Here is a 24,373-nt window from a genome sequence, read left to right on the forward strand (position 1 = left end):
GTGGTTAAGAGCACTGGCTGCTCTTCCAGAGGACCCAGGTTCAGTTCCCAGCACCTACATGGCAGCTCACAACTATCTGTAATTCCAGTTCAGAGGATCTGAAACCCTCACATTGATGTCCATAAAGTGAAATTAAATTAATTTTAAAAAGTAGTTTTAAAGATTTATTTATCTCATGCGCGTGAGAGTTTTGCTTGCGTGTATTACGCACAGTACATACACGCCTGGTACCTGCAGAGATCAGAAATGCACTTTTGACCCCTTGAACTGGAGTTGAATGGCTATGATCCAACATGTGAGTGCCAGAGAACCAAACCAGGGTCATCCGAAAGAACAAGTGCTCTGCACCACTAAGCCACCAGTAATACTGATTCTTGGGAGCCACCACTAAGCCACCTCTCCAGTCCAGTAATACTGATTCTTGGGAGCCTTTTATGTAACAGACACTGTTTTAATTTTTCGGGAAGGCTGTCACTCCATTGTTCCCACTTGTACTGACGAGAAAACAGGTTTATGGAGGTAAAATAAAGTATTCACACAGCTAGCACAGAACTGAACTTCTGATGTGACTCCAGAGGAGTGATTGGCTCTTTTAAAGAACCTATCGGGGCTGGAGAGATGGCTCAGAGGTTAAGAGCACTGCCTGCTCTTCCAAAGGTCCTGAGTTCAATTCCCAGCAACCACATGGTGGCTCACAACCATCTGTAATGGGGTCTGGCGCCCTCTTCTGGCCTGCAGGCATACACGCAGACAGAATATTGTATACATAATAAATAAATAAATTAAAAAAAAAAAAGAAGAACCTATCATCCTTGACTGGTTCTTTTGTATAATACCCCTCTCCCAGTCAGCCTTCCATATCCTCGTAGAGACTTATTCACAAAGATCAAATGCATCTGAAAAGCCAAGCTCCTCGGGAAGGACACAAGTCTAGTAGGAGTCGCAGTCATATCCTGTCCAGGCTCCGGCAGTCACGGGTCGGGACATCCTGCTCCCAAGCTGGCTTTGATTAGCTCACATTTCTCAACAGGGATCTTGCAAGAATTAGGCCTTTTGATTCACTTCCTCTCTGTAAGATTAAGACTGAAGACTTTCCTTGTCTGTGGCTGAGTCTGATTCCTGGGAAAGAGTTGTCTTAATTCCCAGAGCACGGGAGTAGCCGGGCATTTGTTAGCAACGAGGACCCCATGTGGTGCCTCCCGCAAGGCGTGAGCACACAACCAGGAGGCAAGGCAAGACACCCAGGGTCACTCAGCAAAGGGGCTAACACAACTTGAATATGGAAGAACTGACGTCCACAGGAGGGAGTTAAAGTGAAGCGAAAGGGTTTGCTTTCTCCAAATGGTGTTATCTGAAAGCCACGACCACGCACAGGCTTGCCACGGAGGATCGCCTGGAGTCTGATCCTTCTCGGGATCGAGATTGACAGGTTGGAACACGACAGTTAGTTTTCAAAGCCTTTGAGAGCAATGTCCAACTGCATTCATGTGGGCTTTTTTTTTTTATCGATTTCTTTAGAAACAGTGGGTACTTTATAAAGAAAGACATTTGTTGGGTTAAGATCAGTGAAGTACAGGGAAGTTCAAAGGGACAGAGACTGTTTAGAAGGGAACTATGATGCTCCATGACTACCAGTGACCAAATGCCATTGACTTAGATCTCATGACGCCAAACATGTGCTCACTCAAAAGAATGAACACCAATTCCTGCTCATACTCAGATTAATCCAGTTCCTTTGTAGGTTTTGGGTATGAACTTGACTCTGGAGTGAATGGCTAAGCTTTTTCCTGGGAAATGAACTGGCAGAGAAAACTTATAAGGCAACCTGCCTAGACAGCTAACATGCCCCCATCTGCCCAAATCATTGAATAGTGCCAGCAATTTAGCCGATATTCAGTTCTGAAAATACCAGCAAGCCATCAGGGTCACCTCTGCGGGCCAAACCCATACCCATAGGCCATTGATAGCTTAGAACTACACAGATAGATGGTTGAATGGATGGGGATAGATGGACAGATAGATAGATAGATAGGTAGGTAGGTAGGTAGGTAGATAGATAGATAGATAGGTAGGTAGGTAGGTAGATAGATAGATAGATAGATAGATAGATAGATAGATAGATAGATAGGTAGGTAGGTAGGTAGGTAGGTAGGTAGACAGACAGACAGACAGACAGACAGACAGACAGGTAGGTAGGTAGATAGATAGATAGATAGATAGATAGATAGATAGATAGGTAGGTAGGTAGGTAGGTAGATAGATAGATAGACAGACAGACAGACAGACAGACAGACAGATAGATAGATAAAAAGTTCCAGGGCAGCCTGAGCTAAGAGTAAGACTTTGTCTCAAAAAAAATGTTTATGTATGTGTATACACACTCATGTGAACACATGTGCATATAGTCTCATGTCTTCATAGCATGTGTATGTATTGGGGGTGATGGCAAATGAGAAAATATGAGTGAAGTAACTAAAGTAACTAGTATTGCATACTGCTTTTAAGGTCTTGCTAAGTTGCAGCTAGCAAGGTTAGATTTACTCAGCAAAGAATGTTCAAGAAACAGAGCAACGGACACCAAGCACCTGTTGGACATTCCACATAAAGCTCATGCTGCTTCACACAGCCAGCTGGACTTCTCAGAGCTGTCTAAACTGGGTTCGCCATACTTCCTGATGGAAAGCCTTATTCCATTAGTCTAGAAGAATCCCCCAGCAGCTGCCAGCAGGGGTGATGAAGTTTGGCCTTCTCTGGTTTTGTTTGTTTGTTTGTTTGTTTTGGGCTTTTGGAGACAGGGTTTCTCTGTGTAACAGCCCTGGCAGTCCTGAAACTAGCTCTTGTAGACCAGGCTGGCCTCGAACTCACAGAGATCTGCCTGCCTCTGCCTCCCGAGTGCTGGGATTAAAGGCGTGTGCCACCACCGCCTGGTCATCCTGCGACTCTTAGCACAGAACAAGCCACTGGCTCCACTGCAGAGGCACTGTTCTAACATCCATCAGTACTTGTTTTCCTGCTAACAATTTCCCTTTATGATATTTGAAGACAGTAAAGAGGAAGGGGTAACAAGCCGGTTAATACTTTTTATATTAAGGTAATAATCAACTCATGCAGAACTATAGCCCAAAACTATAGCCAAGAACAAGGTTCCCTCTAGATTTTTCTTTGTGTGAGTGGGTGCGGGAGGGGCATGTGCAGACAAGTTCTTATTATGTTGTTCAGGCTAGCCTTAACTTTCCAGGGTTGCTCAGGCTGGCCCAGTAATCCTCCTGTCTCATCCTGACTGCTAGGATTTCAGACACATGTCACTAAGCCTATCTACACAGCCATCCTGTCACCCACTATGAGAAGACACAGGCAGATGCTCCAAGCAGTGGGGCTCGATGTTCACACCGATCTTTTTCTTCTTTAACCGTTCCCCATACGATACCACTTCACCTCGAAAACCATCCAGCTTGCTGTATCAGGTCAACATTCGGTGTGAAAACAGACACTATCAGAAAACAAAGTTGCTCACCACCTCCCTGAATTTTCCTGGCCTTCTTAGAAGCTGGAAATGAAAGCCGGGTGGTACCTAATAACAGATACAAGCACTGAGAACTGGGTATCGGTACCCACAATATGCAAGGACTTTGGGGGGCTCTTAATTATTGGTTGGGTTTTAAAGGATGTTTGGGGAGGCATACCCCATTCTCTCCTCAAGGGTATTTTACTCTAATGTATGGGTTTCCCCTTCAGATTGGGCTCATACACCTGTCAGGGGGCTTCTTTTTTCTTCTCCTTCCTTTCTCTCCTTTCCGAGGTATGGGGATGGAACCCATGACCTAGTGCATACTTGGCAAGTGCTCTACCACTGAACTCCCCCAGCCCTTTCCTTCCTTGTGTATTTTGAGAAAGGATCTTGTTAAGCTACCTAAATTGGCCTCCGGATCTCTCCAGCACAGAGAGGCTTTGAACATGAGGTTCCCTGCCTCAGCCTCCCAGGTAGATGGAATTACAGGCCTTCACCACTCTTATCTTATAAAGGTGGGATAGGAGTAGAAAACACCTTCCAAACATCTTGTCAATACCTAGCTGATGAAGGTTTTCTTAGCTAACAGGGGGAAGAATTTATACATCTCTCCTTCTCTAGAGCACCCGTTCTTGGTGAGTTTTATCAGCTCACAGCCTTAGGATGCAGCATGTGGCCAGCACGACTTCTCCCAGATAAGGAGTAAGTTATTACTTTTCAGCACCTACTATCATTAATCTGATCTGAATCACGCGGAAAACCAACTGAGTCACTTCTGGCAGGAAGCATGAAGCGGTGCAGAAGAAAGCGAGCAATATTTCATCCATAAAAGCCCGGGTTGGAACCAGAAGTTCTAAGCCACAAATTGCCAGAGTAATGTGTCAGCTTCCTCCTGGCCAAGCAATACTCCAGAGATTTCCAGAAGCGGGGGGTGGGGGGGGAGTGAAGTTTTTATTCACTTAAATTTTGATTCCTCTCTCCACGCTGTAATTCTAGGAAGCCATGGTGTCTTTTCTGCATATTCTGGCTATAAATATGAATTAATGGGGTCTGTGTGCATCATACTATGACTGTGCTCAATGTGGTAACAAGACCAGGACAGAACATACATACCGATAGATTACTGTCTCTCCCCCTCCCCCGCCCCCGCAAGTTTAGTTTTTTGAGACAGGATTTCTTTGTGTGACAGCTTTGGTTGTCAAAGAACTAGCTCTTGGGCTGGAGAGATGGCTCAGCAGTTAAGAGCATTACCTGCTCTTCCGAAGGTCCTGAGTTCAAATCCCAGCAACCACATGGTGGCTCACAACCACTGTAATGAGGTCTAGTGCCCTCTTCTGGTCTGAAGGCATACACGTGGACAGAATATTGTATACATAATAAATAAATGAACATAAAAAAGAACTAGCTCTTGTAGACCAGGCTGGCCTCGAACTCACAGAGATCCGCCTCCCTTTGCCTCCTGAGTGCTGGGATTAAAGGTGTGCACCACCACTGCCCAGCATTTTTTTGTTTGTTTTTTGAGATGGGTCTTTCTACATAGCATAGACCTGGCTGTCCTGGAACTTACAACGTAGACCAGGCTGACCTCGAACTCATAGAGATCCTCCTGCCTCTGCCTCCTGAATATTGGATTAAAAATGGGCATCATATCTGACAGTTACTGTCTTCTTAGAGAGACTAAGATGGATGCTGTGTGGATAAGACATGGGGAAGGAGACCAGCATCCACACAGAAGGTTCTAGAGAAACTGGAACCAGGCTGCTGGAGGTCAAGGGGCAAACACTGGAACCCTGGCTTCTTGTAGGGCAAACTGGGAAGCCTGTTGAGCACATCAGCTAAATGTAGACAAAGCAGCAGCACGTCTCACACTCAACAGTTGATGTGTGAGAAGTAAAGCTGGGGGCAACGTGGTGAGAGGCTCCACTGAGACCAAGTGGAGAATCCAGAATACCTGCTGCTGTGATCTGGTGTTTGGGAACCTCATGCATCCTTGCAATGTAGGTACCAATGTATGCTTTCAGGGGGGAGCTTCGGGGAGGTGATGCGAACATGAGGGCTGAGCCGACAGGGATGGGACTAATGTCCTTATGGAAGAGGCCACAAGGGACTACTTGTCTTCTTTCTTCCCACCGCATTCGGACATTAAGAGGGGGTTACATCTATAAACCAGAATATGGATCCTTGCAGAGCCTTAATCTTGGACATCCCAGTCTATAAAACAGTAAGAAATAAATTTCTATTGTTCATAAATTACTCAACCCAAGGTGTTTTGTTATAGTGTCCATCGACCATAATATGGACTTTAGAAAAGGTTTATAATGAAATAATCCAGCAGGGTAGGCAGAGTTGGCAGTAACTGGCAGCTGTGAGGGAACCAGGATATCTGCCTTCCATGTAAGTGGGAGGAGCCAATACACACACGGACTGTGCCTCCATTAGTGAGGCTGCCAACATTTGGGTATCACCATCGCCTGCTTGTGCAGTAACTCCTAAGCTGAGGCTGAAATCAAGCGGTACAAAGACTTTTCTCCAGGACAGGAGGCTCAGCTGCCATCCGTGTCAAGCCAGCTCTCAGCCCCAAAGAGTTTCAAGTGAACTTGACAACTGAGAATTGCCAGGAAAAGCCACGTTCTTGTGGCTAACCACTAACAAAAACTTTCCCCGACAGTTTTCCTGCCTTAAGCACTCAACTGGCTCTGGCCTGGAACCAGAAGGAATTAAAGACCCATCAAGGAGATCTCTGCGCTCTTCCTCCTCCACCTCCCTTCCCTTTCCTTCCTGAACAACTCAGTCCAAGAGTCATTAGGTGGTGCTAAAAAACACGATGCCTGCAGAGGGTTGGGAGGAGCCACTGTGAGTCAGAGCAAGGTGGACAAGGGACAGCAGTAACATTTACAGGGCCTCTTTACTAAGAGAGGTCATCAGAACAGGGGTGGGCACGGTGATCACCTAGAAATGAATACTGGTACATAATTTGATGAAGAAAACAGGAGTTTGGTTCCATGGTGTGGCTAGAGAGGTCAAACAAATAACATAGCGAGGATACCAAGAAGCTGCATATATGGGAAGGGAGGCTGGAAACGTGGAAAGAGAAAAGTGTTTTGTAGAACGTGTCCTCTGAACAAAACAGCTGCCATCTGCATTGGACCAAGCGGTACCTGCTTGCAGAAGCATCACCAGTGGGTATGTTGACTGTTCCCCCAGAGAGAGAGGTCACTGAACCCTCATCTGAGAGTCCCACTACTCTGCCTTGCCCGTCCCTAGCATTTGTATGCAATACTGTACATGGCCTCCAGATCTCTGGAGTCTCTAGAATCCATAGTCCAGGGAAGCTTAACCGAAGGGGGAACTCTATGCAGTTACGAGGAAGCTAGGTAAAGACTTTTCCACGCAGCATCTTTGGGGTCAATATGCAACCCTGCACCTGTGCTCTGTAAATAAGTTCAACAAGCTCACGGATTCCCCAGGGTGGCCTCGGGTGAACTGTACTTTGAGTTGACCTTGGAAACTTATAAAGGGGGGTGGGTGGGAATTGTTTGTCTCCCCAGGGAAGGAATTCGTTCAACAAAATGTGAGGAACTCTATTAAATCAGAATTAAAAGATGCCTGGGTGGGTAAAACTACTTGCAATGCACCCCTGACGATCCGAGTTTGGATCCCGAGAGCCTGAGTCAAAATCTAGATGCAGTGGTGCGCATTTGTATTTCCGGTGCCCCAACAGGCAGAGATGAGAGACACACAGGGAAGCCTGCAGAATGGCTAGCCTGGGCTACACAGCCCAGGTGCGGGAACAAGAACCTGCTCAACAAGGTGGAAGGTGAGAACTGATTCCTGAAAGGTATCAACTGACTTCCAAATGCACACCACGACATGAGCACACTTACAGCTCTCTTTTTTACACACACACACACACACACACACTTACCAATTTTTGAAAAAGATCTCTGCATGAACCCACGGTTTCCTAGATATATAGACAGATAGATAGACAGACAGACAGACATACAGTCAGACAGACAGACAGACAGATGTTGAAAATTCTGTCCATTGAGGCTGCCTGTGAGCACTAATAGTCCAACATTAATTCGCATGAGGTTGGGAGATTGGGAACATGCTGAGAAATGTCTGAGGAAGACATTGCTAGGCCATCTCATGGTATGAGTATCACAGAGTAGATTTAGAAAGAACCCAACAATGTCACACTGGGTGGTAACTTATGAGACCACCTTACATGTAGTCTGTCACTGCATGGTTGTAACTGGTTGTGATCACCTAAAGGAAACCAAACCCACCCACAAAGAAAATGGACAGAATTGTCTATAGTTGGCAACCCTGAGTCATGGTGACCATCACTGCCAGGAAGAAAGCCAGCATCCCAAAAGGGGTTGGTAGAACACATCCCCCAAATTAGATGGATTTAGCACTAGCTTTTGAAGGTATTGAACTGAAGACACGGAAGGCACGTGGGTACACTCTACCAGGGTCTATGCCACATTTGGCCAAGAAGCAGCCCTCCAGTGGAAAAATAAATAAATAAAGAATCTATACAATAAATCAAGACTGGGCAGACTGAGAGGCAAGAAGCCCTGGTACCCACTGAGAAACCGCAAGCACCACCTAAGTTTGGCATCCTCGCAGTGGACACCCTAACAACTCTGTCACGGAAATTCTCCTGCCACAGGCGTAACAGGAGGCTCCCCACAGAACCGTGGAAGCGGCAGGTGGTCTGCATGACACCTGGGCTCAGGATGTAGCTGTCACTCACCTGGAGCAGTTTTGTAGCAGGGAGTTCTGGAAGGCAGCGATGGGGCATTCTTGGCCCTGGGGCTGGGGACGCTCTGAGCCGCTTGTCTCTGTCGCTTCAGCTCCTCTTCCCTTTCCTGGGCTGCTCGGATCTCTTCTTCGATCATGGACAAAGTCCGCTGCTTCCTTGACCTCAGTTTGAAGGGCCCAACCATGACATCAGACTCTTGCGTAGCCAGGAGGGAGGCTGTGCTTCTCAGCTCGGCTGCCTCTGAGTACTTGCTGAAATAGCCTCCTTCGGGCCTGCTCTCTTCCATGTTGACTGGCCCGCTGGGCTGTACAGCTGCCAGTGGCTGCGAGGGCCCCCTTTCCCTGAGTGCCTTGTCCTCCACAGGGAGGATCTTTGGTAATACATCCCTTTTCTCTTGAACAGGAGAGGACACCTGAGGTGGCGCAAACATGCTCTGGGGTTTCCCGGTGCCAGAAGCCGGGCTTTCAGCTTCTTCGGCTGTTGCTTCGGGTCCCTGCTGTTCTGGCTCCTCCTTGCTGGTGTACGGCTCAGCCTTATCCACCTGCTCAGCTATGGCTTGTTGGATGGCACTCTGCACCAGGAGCCCAGCCTGATACTCCAAGGGGTCATCCACTGATGGGGAATCTCCCAGTGTGGAAGAAGGAGAATAGAAACCATGGTCGCTGAAGGACTTGGAGACTCCTTCTCGGCCCTCTGAGGGGTTGTCTGTTTGGGGAGTCTGGAGCAGAGGGAAGTCAGCCAGAGAGTTTTCCTGAAGGGCACTGGGTGTCTCGTTGGAAGCCCCACTGTCACTAATGTTGTCCATGCTGAAGTCATTGGACAGAGTCTCCAGGACAGTGGTGTCCTGAGACCTCACAGACAGCTCATCCAAACCTGAGTCCAGCTCCTCTTGGGTCAAAGACACATTGACAGATCTTGAAAACTGGTCCAAAATCCCATGATCTTCGTCCTTGACTACAGTAAGCACGGCCCGGGCACTCGTGAACTCCCCATCCTCTGCCCACAATTTAGACAAGGGCCCACGTTTGGAAGGCTCACTGTACGGCCCTTCCTTTCCCTGAGTGGCAGTGCTACCCGGGCCTGCTCCTGGAGACTGGCTCTCCGAAACACAGGACACTTTCTGCCCCTTGGCTGCCTGGGTGCCGCAGTCTTCCAGAGGTCCCCCGAGAGTAGCTGGTCGCAAGATGGTTGGTGGCCTATCTGAGTTGAGGGATCCAAGAGGTCTGTAGAACGGCTTGATGGAGAAGAGCCGTGGTGTGCTCTGGCCCTTGGCCGACGTTTGTCGGGAATTCTCCATCAGCTGGAACTGCTTGCGTGCGGCAGAGAAGTCAATCTGCTCGGTGACCACATCCTCTTTGGTGCGTTCAATGCCGTCTAGGTGTTCGTGAGCAGCTGGGGCTGTACAGAGCTGGGGCAGGGGCGGTTGCTGCTGTTGCTCCTGCTGCAGCTGCTGTTGTTGCTGCTGCTGCAGCTGCTGCAGCTGCAGCTGTTCCTGCTGCGCCCGTCTCTCTTTGCGCTCCTTGTACTTTCTGTGCGACTCCAGATGTTCCTCGTCCAGCTGCTCCTCAATAGTTTTTTCCTGGGGGGGATTCCACCACTTGGCGGCAATGCCCGGATTCTTCTTCACGGCCTGACTCCGAATGAGCTCCCTCCTCTCCTTCTCCAGCTCGAGCATCTCTTCGGAGGGCCTCACTTTCCGCACGCAGAACTGCTCCCTCTCACGTTCATCCTCCTCAAAGAGCTTGGAGGGTTTCTTGTCCTCGTGGAAGGCTCGCAGCTCGAACTTGGCCTCCTTCTTCAGCGTGGTGAGCGTGAACTCCCCATCTCGGGAGGAGCAGTGGGAGCTGGTAGAGGAGCTGGGACTGGCAGGGGCCTGTAGGCTGTCCCCCAGCATGCCTTGGGGCTGCTCAGTGGCGTGCCCATTGGCTCTTTCTCCTTCAGCCATGGTGTCAGAAGGGCTTCTACTGAGCTCAATGTGAGGAGGCACCTGCCTGCCAGATACTTTCTCAGTGGGTTCGGCCTGAGTAGCTGAAGGGGTAGGTGTGTAGGCAGGTGAGCCCACGGTGCTCACCAGTATGGCCGCGCCAGGCTCTGGGGAGGAGATTCCGTTGTAAGTTCCATCCACAGAGGAGTCACAGCAATTGGCCTCCAGCACCTCATCTAGATATTGGATCTCTCGGACAACATCATTATCTAAGGACTCATGGTGATCCGCGAGGAGGCCATTGTGTGAGGGCGAATATAAAGGGGAAGAGTGGTCCTTGGAATGGGGGGTAGAGGTGACTCCAGGCACACTTTCACATTCTGCCACAGACACCTCAATTTCCATGTTTTTGTGATCTGCGGAGGGAGAGCTGGCAGCAGGCTCCAGGCGGATGTCACCACGGTCGTCCTGCTTGCTTCTCAGCTGGTTAGCATCCTCAGGATGCTGGGGAGGCTTCTAGAAGGAAGAGAAGACACAAGTATGGGTGAAATGCCCATTTCTGCATAGAGATGCACAGAGCTTCCCTCTTAGTAACACAGAGGAAACAGGAACAAACAGCGGCACATACTTTTTCCTTGTGAATAGAGATCTCTCTTCCAATAATCTGTTAAATATCCATTCTGTGTGGTGACACGTGCCTAGCTCTCTTGGTTAGTTTAAACCATCAACTTGATATAGCCTAGATCATCTGAGAGGAGAGCCAGAAATACAGAATTCACCTGTGGGTGTGTCTATGAGGGATTATCTTGTTGATTAATTGATGAAGGAGGCCCACCCCACTGCGGACAGTACTACCCTATGCCATCCCACTGTGGGCAGTACCATCCCTACGCAGAGGGGCTAATTGAATACAAGCCAAGCGCTGAACCAGTCAGCAGGCAGCGTCCTTCATGGTTCCTGCTGTACTTCTTGACAGAGAAGTGAGTTTGTAGGCTGGAGGAAACGTGTGGACTAGCAAACGGGGCCTGCTTTGAGTTCCTGCCTGCCTTGACATCCCTAGGTGATGGACTATGTATGATCTAGCACTGTAAGCTGAACAAACCCCGTGCTCTGCCACAGCAAGAGAAAAGAACCCTGACCACTAAACCCCCACATTTACAGCTTCCATTCTGTGCACTCGGGGTTTACTACACACAGGATTCATCTGAAATGTGATCTCCTAAAGTAGCAGAGGGGGCCAGCCGGAGAGTTCAGCGGGGAAAAGGGGGAAAAGCACCTGCCATCAAGCCCAAGGACACAAGTTAACCGTGGAGCCCACAAAGTGGAAAGAAAGAACCAACTCTCGCTAGCTGTTCTCGGACCGCCACATGCACACTGAGGTACACAAGCGTGTGGATGCACGCGAACACACACAAAGAAAAACGTTACATGAAATAAAAACTAAAGTAGAAGACATTGCATAGTTAACATACAGCCATTACAGACAATCACGGGCTTCTGACGAGACTATTTCTAGGCACTCCCAAGTATATATAGAAGGTCTTTCTATGGAACTACTTTTCTTTTCAAAGACATATAATTCTTGGTAGGATGAAGTGCAACTATTCTGGGATAAGAAACCTTAGGACTTGTCTAGCATGCATGGGACCCCCTAGGTTCACTCTCCAGCACTGAGGGGCAGTTTTTTGTTTTTTCATTTTTTTTTAAATCCAGAAATTTTCAATGCAGAAACTTAGTGGTAGACATCCAGTTCTAGTAAACATGGGCCAAAGCTGGCTCGCTCCATGGAACGTGATTACAGAATGAGCAGAGCAACCGGGGAGGGTGCTGGAAGGTGCGAGTCACTTCCGACTTCCAGCCTCAGCAAGCCAGAGATTAACTACAGGAAAAGCAGAGTGTCCCTTCACTAACTTTAGGAAAGGAAAGTGGAAAGTAATAGGAAGCTAGTGAGAACACAAAAAAGTTAAAAACAAAACAAAAACCACAGCTCTGCTACACACTATATAAAGGAAGAGAAATAGAAGGCGTTTACTCAGTGACACTCAGTAAACAGGCAGGAAATGTATTTGGAAGAATCTGATGAAATAAGAAGCAACCTTAGGGGGCTGGAGAGATGGCTCAGTGGTTAAGAGCACTGCCTGCTCTTCCAAAGGTCCTGAGTTCAAATCCCAGCAACCACATGGTGGCTCACAACCATCTGTAATGGGGTCTGGTGCCCTCTTCTGGCCTGCAGGCATACACACAGACAGAATATTGTATACGAAATAAATAATAATAATAAAAAAAAAAGAAGCAACCTTAGGCCCTGGGTGACAAGCCCTTTCCTGAAGAAAAGCTGGACTTCCCACGCTGCCCGTGGAGCCACGAGTTTATTCCAGAGTTTTCATAGAGTGAGGCCAAATGAAGCCCTTGACTCCACTGGCGCCCTGTCAGTTTCTAACATAGGGGTGCCTGGCCTGTCTTCCACAGCACTTTCAAGGAACTGGATTTTTGGCTCCTGTATCAACCCTGTCCTTTACTCCTGAGCACTTCAAAGCTCAAGAGGGCCAAGCTGATCCACTGACAGCTCTTTCGAGAGCCCAGAAACCGTGTCTAGATCACAAAGGAATAGTTCGTGAACTAGAAGCAACCAGATATGAAATGTTGTAAGCCTGTAAAGAGCACTTGGCAGTATATTTTTGCCATATCAGGAATAATATATATTATAATAAATATATATATATGCCAGCTGTGGTAGCCCGTGCTTGTGATCCCTGAGCTGGGGATGCAGACATGGGAGGAGCCAGCCTGGTCTAATTTAAGAATCCCAGGGAGCAACTCAAGAATCAAAGGACACAGGAATTTGTCCTCGGGTCTTCATATACATTCTCATTCTCCCTCTCCTCTCCTCTCCCCTCTCTCTCTCTCTCTCTCTCTCTTATACACACACACACACACACACACACACACACACACACACACAAACATATACCCAAATGATAACTGGGCATGGTGATTCATCCCTATAACCCCAGAATTTGAGAGACTGAGGCAGGAAGACTGCCAAGAGTTTGAAGACAATCTGTGTTACAGAGCAAGACCTCACCTCAAAACAACAAAAGTCACTTAAACATACTGGTTAAATGGGCAGACACGATAAAATACCAGCCACCAAGCCTGATGACCAGAGTTCAATCCCTGGGGCCTGCATGGCGGAAGGGAAGTGCCAACGCTTGACAAATTGTTCTCTGAGTTCCACACAACACCAACGATGGCAGAGGACAGAAATGTGCACCCCCCCACCTCACAAAATGATAAAACGTTCAAAACCATTGCTTAACAATCAAAATTTGGAGCCCAGGTATGGCGGTACATGTCTGTAATCCCAGCACTCGCAAGGCAGAGGCAGGTGGGAAGCTCTGGGAGCTTGAGGTCAGCCTGTTCTACATAGCAAGTTCCAGAACAGTCGGGGCTACACAGACAAATCCTGCCTAGAAAATCAACAACAAAATCTAAGTTTGGGCAGACGGTATAGCTTGACAAGATTGCTTTCCGATACTTTTTTTTTTAACTTCACACTAGAAAGCACAAACAAGGAAGGAGTTCCCTTCCTGCGAGTTACAGGCCACCCTGCTTCCTTTCCACGCACTCAAGAGATTTTTTTTTCCTGACTGATGCTCAATTCCATCCCTTCAGGGAACGGAAGGTTCGGCACCAACGGTGACGAAAGAGCAAGGGCCCCAGGCCTGACACAAGAGAAGCCACCAGCAACTGCACCAGGTAAAGGGGAACTGGCGAAGGAATCCGGATTGCAGGAGTCTGGGCTTGACATCACGAAATGATGTCTTGTTTAAGCTGGCCAATGGGCGCACTGCTCCCTTTGAAGATAAGGGAAGAACCAAAATTTTCTCCAGGCTTCAGATAAGGTGAACCGGAATCCAGTTTCAGATAAAACACATGTCCCTGACACTGACGGGGAAAGCCTGTCAGAGGTGATCTCCTCTAACGGAATAAGGAGAAGCGAAAAATCATCCATGCGGTTTTCTGAGGTCGAAAGTAGGGTGCAAAGGGCTTGTGGGCGATCTCTTGTCGGCCCCAGACAGCCCTCCAGGTGGAGTCTTCACATCTGCCCTCCCGCTGGCTTCCCAGAATAGCCAGCAGCTGGTGAGGATGTCTCCAATTGACTCTGGAATTCTTGGGCAAAGACAATATAACATAATGCAGCTGTGTGCTTCTGAAATGCTTTTAAGCTGCATTCCAGGGGGCAGATTGCCATCCTAACCGAGTCTAGAAACCGAAGGAGTGGTCACCCAGACGATTCATAAGTCCCACACTCCAAAGGTGGCTTCCTCCAGTACTTCCAGCTTCCTTTAGTCCTGCAGACTTGGAAGGATTTGCTAATTGGCATAATTAAAATGAGAAATGGGTTTCTATTAGTGAAATCAGTGGCTTGCTATTAGTATACTGAATGTTAGAAATGGGTGAAGTGAACTAGGCACTCAGGAGGCAGAGGCAGAACGGTCTCCATGGGTTCGAGGCCACCCTGAGTTCCAGAACAGGTTCCAAAACTACGCAGAGAAAGTGTCTCCAAAAAACAAAAAAAGAGAGAGGGAGAGAGAGAGAAGAAAAAGGAGGAAGAAGAGGAGAAGGAGAAGAAGAGGAGGAGGAGGGGAAGAGGTGTATGGAACCTCCATCTGGGAAGAAGCCACCATCTGTGGTTGGAGACTCCCCTGACCCTTGCATGAAGAGTGTGAGCCCCAGGTTGATCCTGACTTACAGAGCCTCAGAGTTGCTAGTTTTTGAGACCTGAGAACTAAAAGTCTGGTTTCCAATCTTGGGTTCAGAGAACATGGGGTGTTTAATGTGGTAACAAAATCCCCCCTATGCAAAAGTACAACATCCCCTTGTGTGAGAGTCCCAGATCAGGATTTTATAGCTATTTTTATGTTGTTTGCTTAATAAATGTCAGTGCGAGTGCTGGAATTTGGCTCCAGACCTGCTTTTAATATAACCAAGTAACCCCCTTTGCATCTAAAGTTGCCAGTATTTATTAAAAAAAAAAAAAAGTTCAACAGTCAAGCAAATTAATTTAAGAGAATTTACAACTCTAAAAATTTAGGTCCGGAGTCAGTCTTGAGTCTTCCAGGGAGGATTCTGTCAGGTACTTATTTTCCGCAGATGCAGCTTCTTGCTGAACAGGGCTAACAATATCTCTCACTTTTTGAGAATTAAGCTTAGAAAAAAGGTATTTAAAATGCGTTATGAAAATTGTAAAATGGGGAATGTAAATGGAAAACACTGTTGATTTTTAAGCGACTTTACACCAAAGCACAAATGACCAATATTAACTTCTTTCTCAAAAAAAGAGACTGGCTTCCTTAAGAAGAGAATGGCACTGGAATATGACTTTTCAGAACAAAATTGATGATATCAAGAGATTAAAGGAATCGACCTAGAAATATCAGGCCAAGAGTACTTCCATCCTCCCAAATTCTAACCCACCTCGGATCCTTAAATGTTTATCTGTAGTTCAAAACTAAACACAACTGAGAAATGTTATTTGTTGCTAAAGCCAAAAGAAAATTTTCATAAAATATCCTTAAAAGTCCAATTCTGTGAGCTGGAGGGATGGCTTAGCAGTTAGGGGCACTCACTGTTCTTGCAGAGGAGCCTAGTTCAGTTCCCAGCACCCAGAAGAGATGTTCACAATGTTATGGAACTCTGGTTCCAGGGGACCTGATACCCTCTTCTTGCCCCATGGACACCTACACTCCCACGCACATACCCACACCCGAACAGACCTAAGTATACACAATTAATTAAAAGCAAAATTAATACCCAGCAATTGGGAGGCAGAGGCAGTCTACATTTCAAGTTCTAGGACAGTCAGAGCTACAGAATGAAAGAGACCCTGTCTCTAAACAAACAAAAACAAAATTATTATTATTATTACTATTACTATTTTTAAGAAGAATCAAATCTGGGGCTGGAGAGATGACTCAGCGGTTAAGAACGCTGTTCTTCTAGAGGACCTGGGTTCAATTCCCAGCAACCACATGGCAGCTTACAATTGTCTGAAAATCCAGTTCCCGGGGATCTGACGCCTTCACACCGATTCACATAAAATACAGTTAAATAAAATTATTAAAAAAAAAAAAAAGAAAGAAGAATCAAATCTTGAAGATGAACTGGATGTATTGGGGGGTGTGGCTTGCTGGCAGAATATGGTACAGGGAAAGCCCTGGGTTGGATCCCTCCCCAGGTATGTAGGAGACACCAGTACAAGAATCACTGGTATGAAATGAACCTGCCCATCCTAGGTGCTTTAGCAGCCACGGAACTGTTGCCTCGAGTGTGGTCGCGCAGCAATCCTGTTCTGTTCTGTGGGCACCCTGAGTGCCACGTAATTACCATCAGTCTCAGCAAGCCACACTATCCCCTCATGCGTGTTCTCAGCTGTCATGCAGAAGACCCGCCCGGGACTCTGTTTTAAATTGGAAAGGAAATTTTACTAGTTTATGAGTTTGGAACTAAGAGGTTTAGAGAAATAGTAGAGACATTTCCCTAAGATCCCGAATCTGGTTAGTAAGTGTCACGGCTCTTCTTAATTTTACCCCAGTGTGTCAAAAGGTGTTCTCCCAGCCGGACAGGAGGCTTCCAGAATGACCGTGGGAAAGGTCGAGAAGAAACGGGTGGGCTGAAAGACTATTTGTTTGTTTTTGTCCTTGATCCTCACAAGCTTGAATCTCCTAGGGTTAAATTAGGCTCAGACTTTGGCCTTAAAAGTCACTACTTCCTTCTTTCTCCAGTCAAAGGCAGACCCCCTGGAGATGGAGCTTCATCTTCCTGCCTGGGGGGCTCTATGGGCCTGGCCTTAGCAGTTGAGGCATTTGCCTTTGGGCTAATGCTAACTCTGCTTCTGCTGACTTCTCAGGGATAGGATGACAACTCCTACCCATACCACAGTCGATAGTACACAAGATCCTAGAAGCCTGTCTAGTTTGGGCAGAAAACACAGCGCTGGTGGCTAACCTCAGCCCAGCAGGCCGCATGCTCTTTTCCCCTTGACCTGTGTCTGAGCACACCATTATCAGAAAGACCCAGAAGGAATACCCTCCCTCAGCAGGTCACACACCAGAAATACAAAGAACAGAAAGGTTGACGCCTCCATTAAAAGACAGAAAGGGCTTTTTGTGGGAGCTCCTTCAGCCAATTGACTTTAAGACACTAGCCCACTTGGGCATGGTCTCTTATATTACAAATGCATCTGTAAAGTGTACGCTTGCTTCCGGCTGCGAGATTCGGTTCCTGCTCCCTGTTTGTGCAGAGGAACTGTGAGCTAGGGCAGCAATCTGTGAGTCTCCCCTGAATAAATAACCCTTTATTATATGTAATTCTGAACTAGTGTGCGATTATTTTGTATCTTCCGTCATCAGGCATCCATATTTATCTCTCTCTCTCTCTCTCTCTCTCAAAGGAGGAGGAGGAGGAGGAGAAAGATATATTTACTTTATGTGTATGAGTGTTTGCCTTTAGTATATATGTGCACCATGTTTATGAAGTTCCTGAAAAGTTCAGGAAAGGGTCTTGGATCCCCTAGGGATCAGTGAAGGTTGTGAGCTACCATACAGGTGCTGGGGAACCAAAGCTTTTACAAGAGCAAGCGCTCTTAACTGCGGCACCATCTCTCCCGCCCTTTACTCTACCTAATATGCCCAGAAGTGTTCAGGCAGCCTCGACTCAGGATGCTGTAAAAACAAGTCAATCCCACCATAAAGTCTTCCCCGTCAGTGATGGACTGCATCCCTTCAAGGTAGGAGCCAAAACAGACCTGTCCAAAGAAGGCGCGGGAGGAAGTGGAAAGATGGCTCGTTGGTAAGAGTGCATACTGCTCTTTTGGAGAACTTGAGTTCAGTTGGCTGCACCTACACCCAGAGGCTCATAACTACCTGAAACGCCAGCTCCAGAGAAACCAGGACCCTCTTCTGGACTCCTAGAACATCTGCACTCACATACACATACCCTTCCCCCATGCACAGATTAAGATATATATATATGGATGGATGGACTGGAGAAATGACTTAGCAGTTAAGAACATTTGTTGCTCTTGCAGAGGGCCTAGTTGGGTTTCTGGCTTCCAATGGTGGCTTACAACCATCTGAAACTCCAATTCCAGGGGATCCAACACCCTCTTCTGGTCTCGAGGGCTACTATACACATATGATAACTTACATACACATTGTTATGATTTTAGCCAAACCAGCATGGTTGGCACTTCAGGGTTCAGGGCGACATATGTGCAGAGAAGCCCTCAGGTAAAAATACCTAGCTGCCCGGAGGGCCTTAAAAGGCCCTGAATGGCCCACCCTATGGGAGCCCTTGTGCACATGCATGAGCTCCGTCATCTGCATGTGATGTAGCCACGTCATTCCCCCTGTGCGCATGCGCTAGGCAGCCTTTAAACTCCAGCCGCTCCCATCCCATCTTCAGCCCTACCCTCTGCACACCGACTTCCCCAGGCCTGTAAACATCCCCTCTAATAAACTCCTAAGAGGTTTGTTGTGTGTTTTGTGTTTCCTTCTCCCTCCCAGGTAATTTCATGCATAAGGCGAAAAAGAATAAGTCATCTTGGCTTTTTTGGGGGGCGGGGCGGGGGAGGTTGAGACAGGGTTTCTCTGCAACAGCCCTGGCTGTCCTGGAACTCGCTCTGAGACCAGACTGTTCTCAAACTCAGAGATCCACCAGCTTCTGTCTCCTGAGTACTGGGATTAAAGGCGTGCACCACCACTGTCTGGCTCACCTTATTTATTTTTTAAGGCGTAGTTACTTAAGTTCCAGCACTTCAAATGTCTGTTCTGCTTGCAGTGACTCCATTTCCTTACTACCCACAGGGCATGTCCCCTCTTGACAGTGTGTAGCCCACCACTGCCTCCCAGGCTCCTAGCCCTAAATGCACAGTGTGACCCAAATTGCTCCAACACCTGGTGTCTGCTGCATGGCCAGGTTTCTCGATTCTGAATAACCCAGATTACTTCCTGCTACAGCCACTATGGTTAAATTAGAAATGCTTTTCCCCAGGTAAGAGGTGACCTGATCCTTTAATCCAGTTATTTTTAAGTTCCATCAAAAAATATGCACTCATTGCTGGCCTCGGAACAGAGGCATGGTTGCAGAATAAAACTTCCTCATAGCTGGGAAATCAAAGGACATCTCTGTCCCCCTTCATACCCTCCCCGGCTTGCATAAGTCACGTGTTTAGTAAGCAGGGCACATTTGCTATACAGCAAAGAACTGGCTCTCCTGGCCATGCATGGCTGCCTCTGGACTGTTAACTTTCTGAACTCAGATGCTTCCTTCACAGGTATCAATTCGGGGTGATACAGCCTGGCTGCCGTCTGAGCCCCTTTACCAGCTGACTGTCACCTCCCTGGAGAAAGCAGATAGAGCTGCAAATTGGGGGTCTACACAGGAAAGAAATGGGGCCTGAGGGAGGGGACACAGGCTGGAAGACGGCTGTCATTCTAGAGGCCCTGTCTGAGATCCACCCCCACCTCCCACTTACCCTCGTCCTCTCCACTCCCCCCCCCACCCCATGGTGACATGTTTGCTTGAGGCTAAGGAGTGTCCCCAGAGCTAAGAAGGGATGGCCCACTCCCAAGAAAGGATCTGGTAGCCTCAGGGAGATGGAGTCCCCTATTCATATAAAAAGAACAAGGGCCCAAAGAATTGAGAGCCTCAGCATCCTGGGTGCAAATGACACTCACTGCAGAGTTTACAGAGAAAACTGAGCCCATGAAAGGCCCTGAACAGTTGGCTTGCAGCTCCCATGATGGCCCTGGGTTTTGCAGACGGTAGAGTGCGGCTTGGGCTAGGACTGAGCAGCCAGCCCACCCTCCCTAGAGGCACAGAACAGGAAAACTGGCTTCCTTCATTAACTTTACTTCAGGGAAGCACAGAAGAGGAGCCACATTCCATGCCTGAATGGCCTTTCCTCTTCCACCTCCCAGCAGAGGCACTTCTGGAGCGGCCTGCGGAATTAGGAGCGTGTGTTGACTGTGGGAAACAAGGCTGCCTACCACTCCTGACAGAGGTCAGCTCCCCCAGCTCCCAGCTGAAGGAAGGGCAGGCAGCCAGACTGCAGACCCCAAACCTTCCTGAGCCAGCTGCAGGCTAAATTTAGACCAGGAAGACTCAGGTCATTGCTATGACCCCTGAGAGAGGCTATTACAATGCCTGGGTGTCCTTCCCTACCTAAGACAGCTTGCCAGGAAATCATCATAGCTTCTTATGACCTGGGGGTGGGGTGGGGTGATCAATTCTTATGATGAAATGCCAACGCTTTGGTGGCTAGGAGTCTCAATCCCATTGAACAGACCCAGTCCTTCCCCCTGCACTCCCCCCCCCTCCACCAGAAAGCTTCAGTGGGTTTGGTCTGAGCAGCAGACACCAGAAGGCCCTTCTCCCTGGTAAATGCCTCGGCTGGAGCTCTAAATAGATAACAAGACTTCTGGAGGCCGCGAACAGGGAGCAAAGTCACCTGTGTTTTGGTTCACACCCACAGGAAGAACTTTGAAGGTAAGGAAGTTTCTGGACCACGGCCTGCCCTGTTCTTAACGACCCTCCCTCTTCCAGCCAGGCTGGAAAACAAGACTCAGGCTGCACATCTGACATCTGGAAAACGTTAAGATGCTGTTTGATTAGCACATTTACAGCTTGGGCTCTCTGTGAAAGAAACTGGAGACGGCGTGAGGTGGGCTGCGGAGTGGGCAGGGACGAAAGGAAGGAAGTTGTTGCGCTTGCTGAGGGCATTGCTAAAAGGGCTGTTGTTTCTTTTCCTTTCCTCTCTTTGGAGACAGGGTCTCGCTCTGTAGCCCAGTCAGGCCTCAAACCTGCTACCTGTCCTCTGTCTCGGCCTCGGAGTGTTAGGATGACAGGCGCGCACCACCTTGCTGGCCCTAAGGGTGCTTTCCTTCTCTCCCTCGGAGACTCCTCACCGGAGCCACTGAGACTGATTGCTAGCTAGCTCCGGGTTCCCATGAATGAACAAGACAAGGTTCTCTCAAGACTTCTCACTAGGACTACTCTGAAGGAAGTTCCCACCCCTGGAATAAAGCAAGACCAAGACCACATAAGGAACTCTTGGCCCTTGCAGCCTGAACTTTTTAAGCGACAAATTCAGCAGGCACAAACAAACCTAATTTAGTCCTTTCTAACTTAGCTGCACAGATTTCTTGCTTTTTTTTTAAAGTTTGGTTTTTCAAGACAGGGTTTTTCTGTGTAACTTTGGCTCTCCTGGAACTCACTCTGTAGACCAGGCTGGCCTTGAATTTACAGAGACCCACCTGCCTCTGCCTCACAAGTGCTGGGATCAAAGGCGTGTGCCACCACCCAGGGCTCTCTTACTTCTAAGTAGTTCTGAATCTTGGCTTCCTGCTTAGCCAACTGGTCACAATGACAGAAATAAAAGCTGATTATCACAGGAGACCCAAAAGAACCCACCATACTGAGGCAGAGTCCAGAGGAGAGAAAAGTGGGCTAGGAGTGGGGAAGTCTAGCTGCCTGTACACAGAGAGATGAGCCTGTGCATAGAAGCAGAGCCCCGGGAGGGTATCCTGGAGTGTCTTAGGACCTCCAGGAACAAAGCCCCAAGTGCCCCATTGAATGTGGTGAGCCCCACGCCATGGAAACGGAAGGCCGACTGTAGAATCCAGCACTGAGTTCCTTGAACAGACACAAGACAACCAGAGAACAAGTTACCAGACTCACTGGGTCCCAAGGCAGAGGCAGCTTTCTCTTGCGGAAAGGGACACACAAATTCTCATAGACTCACTCACACGGTGTCTTTTAACGCATTTCCTGTCACGCATGCAGCTTTGGTCTGCATCGGCAGAGTTTTCCCTGCCTCTTAGCACCGAGGCCGGGAGCCTGACAAGATTCGCAGGAAGAGAAAAAGAGACGCAGTAAGTCTCCCTGCTGCCCACCACGCAGCAGGAGAGGCCTCCACCACCCAGCAATACAATCCAGACCCTGACTCCCTCCTCCGAGAAGACTCTGGCCACAAGAGAACTTTCTCCTTTCAGATCAGAAAGCAAAGGACCATGAGATCTGAAGCAGATGTACCTTACCCCTGCCCAGAGAAGAAGCCCAGGGCGTGAGCTCCAAGCCCGAAGTCAGAACCGCCTCTTTCTCCAGACGGATTCCAGCGCTCACACTGGCTCAGCCGGGACAAATTCCTTCAGAGCCTCCCGACTGGAGACTGTGATGTCACCGCGGGCCCTCCCTCCGTTCCCTAAAAGGCCATTCACACCAAGAACTTTAGTCCCCTTCAGGGAAGCCTGGCCCCTCCCTAGTCGGCCTGGCGGGGAGGGCAGTGGCTTTCCTTCCAAAGGCGATGCTAGTGGCCTCTGTCCGGCTCCAAGCCTGGAGGTGTTGATGTGATCTGTTATTGCCGCTTCTTTGAAACTTAGAGATAGGCCAGCGCTATTGAGTGCAAAAATTTGGAGGATTCCGGGCAAAGCTATAGCTTTTTTTTTTTATTCTATTATACAGGATCTCATTGTGTAATTCTGGCTGGTCTGGAATTTATACAGACAGAGGTAACCCCTAACTCTACGAGATCTTCCTAACTGAGGCTACAGGTCTGTGTTACCTACCACACCAGGCCAAACACTACAAACTCTTCAGGACTTCTTGTATAGCAACAGTCAAAGAAAAACCGTTTACAGATATGCATCGTTAATATAACTAAGACCAGACAGTATATGTGTGTGTCTTGGCTAGGGTTTCTATTGCTGCGAGAAAACACCCTAACCAGAAACAACTTGAGAAGCAAAGGTTTATTACAATTTAAAATCATCAGGTCTTACTCCATCACTGAGAAAAGCCAGGCCAGGAACTCCGGGCGGGAACTATAGGCAGACAAGGAGGAGTGTGGCTGCCTGCTGCTTCCTGGCCAGCTTCCCTGTGGCCCACTCAGTCGGCTTTCTTACAAACCCTAGAACCACCTGCCTAGGGATGGCGCTGCCACAGGGAGCTGGGCCCTCCCACATCAATCATTAAACAAGAAAAGGCTCCATAGGCCTGCCTACAGGCCAACGACCGCATTTGTCTTAAGGAAAATTCCCTCTTCCCAGATACATCGAGGTTCCTGTCAAGTGGACAGAAACAACCAGCACACAACACAACAGTCAACTCCTTCCTTTCCCACATCATCTCCCAAGCAAGATCTGCCATTTTTAATGGCTTCTATTCAGTTACTTAGGAATTCATTTGCCTTGGTGGTGCTAAGAATACAACCCAGGGTCTTGTGCACAGCTGGCCAGGGTACCAATGAGTTACACCCGCGACCCTTCTATTATTGTTGCTGTTGTTTTTAAATTAGAGACAGGGCCTCTTACCCAGACTGACTCTGAGCTCACTCTGCAGCCCAAGTACACCTTGAACTTGTGATTCTCCTGCCTCAGCCTCCCAAGTAGCTGGTATGAGTAAAATGCATTTTAAATGGTTATGTGACTGCTCATAGAATGCTAGGTGGGGGGGAAGAAAAGAAAGAGGAAGACACGACTGTTGCTAAAGGGTTGAAAATTTTATTAGCTATGAGGGAGAATACAGGCAGAGAGAGAGAGAAACAGACAAATGGAGAGTCTAGACTGGCCCTTGTTGGCAGACTGAGCCAGCAGGCCTTGAGAGGAGAGGGGGAAGAGGGGAACACAGAGCAAGAAGGCCAGAAGAGAAACAAGGGATCAAGAGGGCAGGAGGCCAAGACAGTGGAGGAGCCAAAATGACTGAGCTCTGTAGGAGCCAAAGGAGATGGGGGAAGGGCAGCCCAACCCCTGGGCTGGAAACTTCAGGGTAGGGGGTGGGGTAAACCAACAAGGAGGACTCTCTTAACAGGTAGGGACGGGACTGCTAGATGCTGGAAGAACCTGGTAGCCACCGTCAGCTTTGATATGTTAATAGGCTCCTCAGTCATTTGTCCCTGAGTTTGAGGCCTAACAACCACCCCGTGGCTGACCAAGAAAAGAGCGGTATTTGCTTTGGGTAGAGGTGCCTGACCCCAATGCAGCTGGTTCCCTGGCTTATTCTGCCAGAATCAGACTCCTCGGCTACAGTAAGGATGCTGGAGAAGTGTCTGAGGAGACCCATGGACTCCAAAGCCTGCCTCTCTGTCCTACCCGGCTCATTCCCT

At 48.3% G+C, this 24,373-nt stretch overlaps 1 protein-coding gene across 11 annotated transcripts in view; it reads right to left on the reverse strand.

Annotated features, from left to right (window-relative positions):
• Positions 1–24,373, reverse strand: part of Palm2akap2 (PALM2 and AKAP2 fusion) — a 459,281-nt gene that overhangs the window by 23,443 nt on the left and 411,465 nt on the right. For 9 of the 11 annotated variants that reach the window (XM_048420463.3, XM_085677115.2, XM_085677116.2 and 6 more), the window contains one exon: positions 8,274–10,722. In XM_048420463.3, coding sequence (XP_048276420.3) covers positions 8,274–10,722 — 2,449 coding nt within the window. Of the gene's footprint in view, positions 1–8,273; positions 10,723–22,305; positions 22,466–24,373 lie in introns of those variants that run through there. The other 2 variants (XM_048420464.3, XM_085677118.2) reach the window with 2 other exon arrangements.

Source organism: Myodes glareolus, chromosome 16 (genome assembly GCF_982192425.1).
Source record: "Myodes glareolus chromosome 16, mMyoGla1.1, whole genome shotgun sequence".
In the NCBI taxonomy this organism is placed as follows: Eukaryota; Metazoa; Chordata; class Mammalia; order Rodentia; family Cricetidae; genus Myodes; species Myodes glareolus.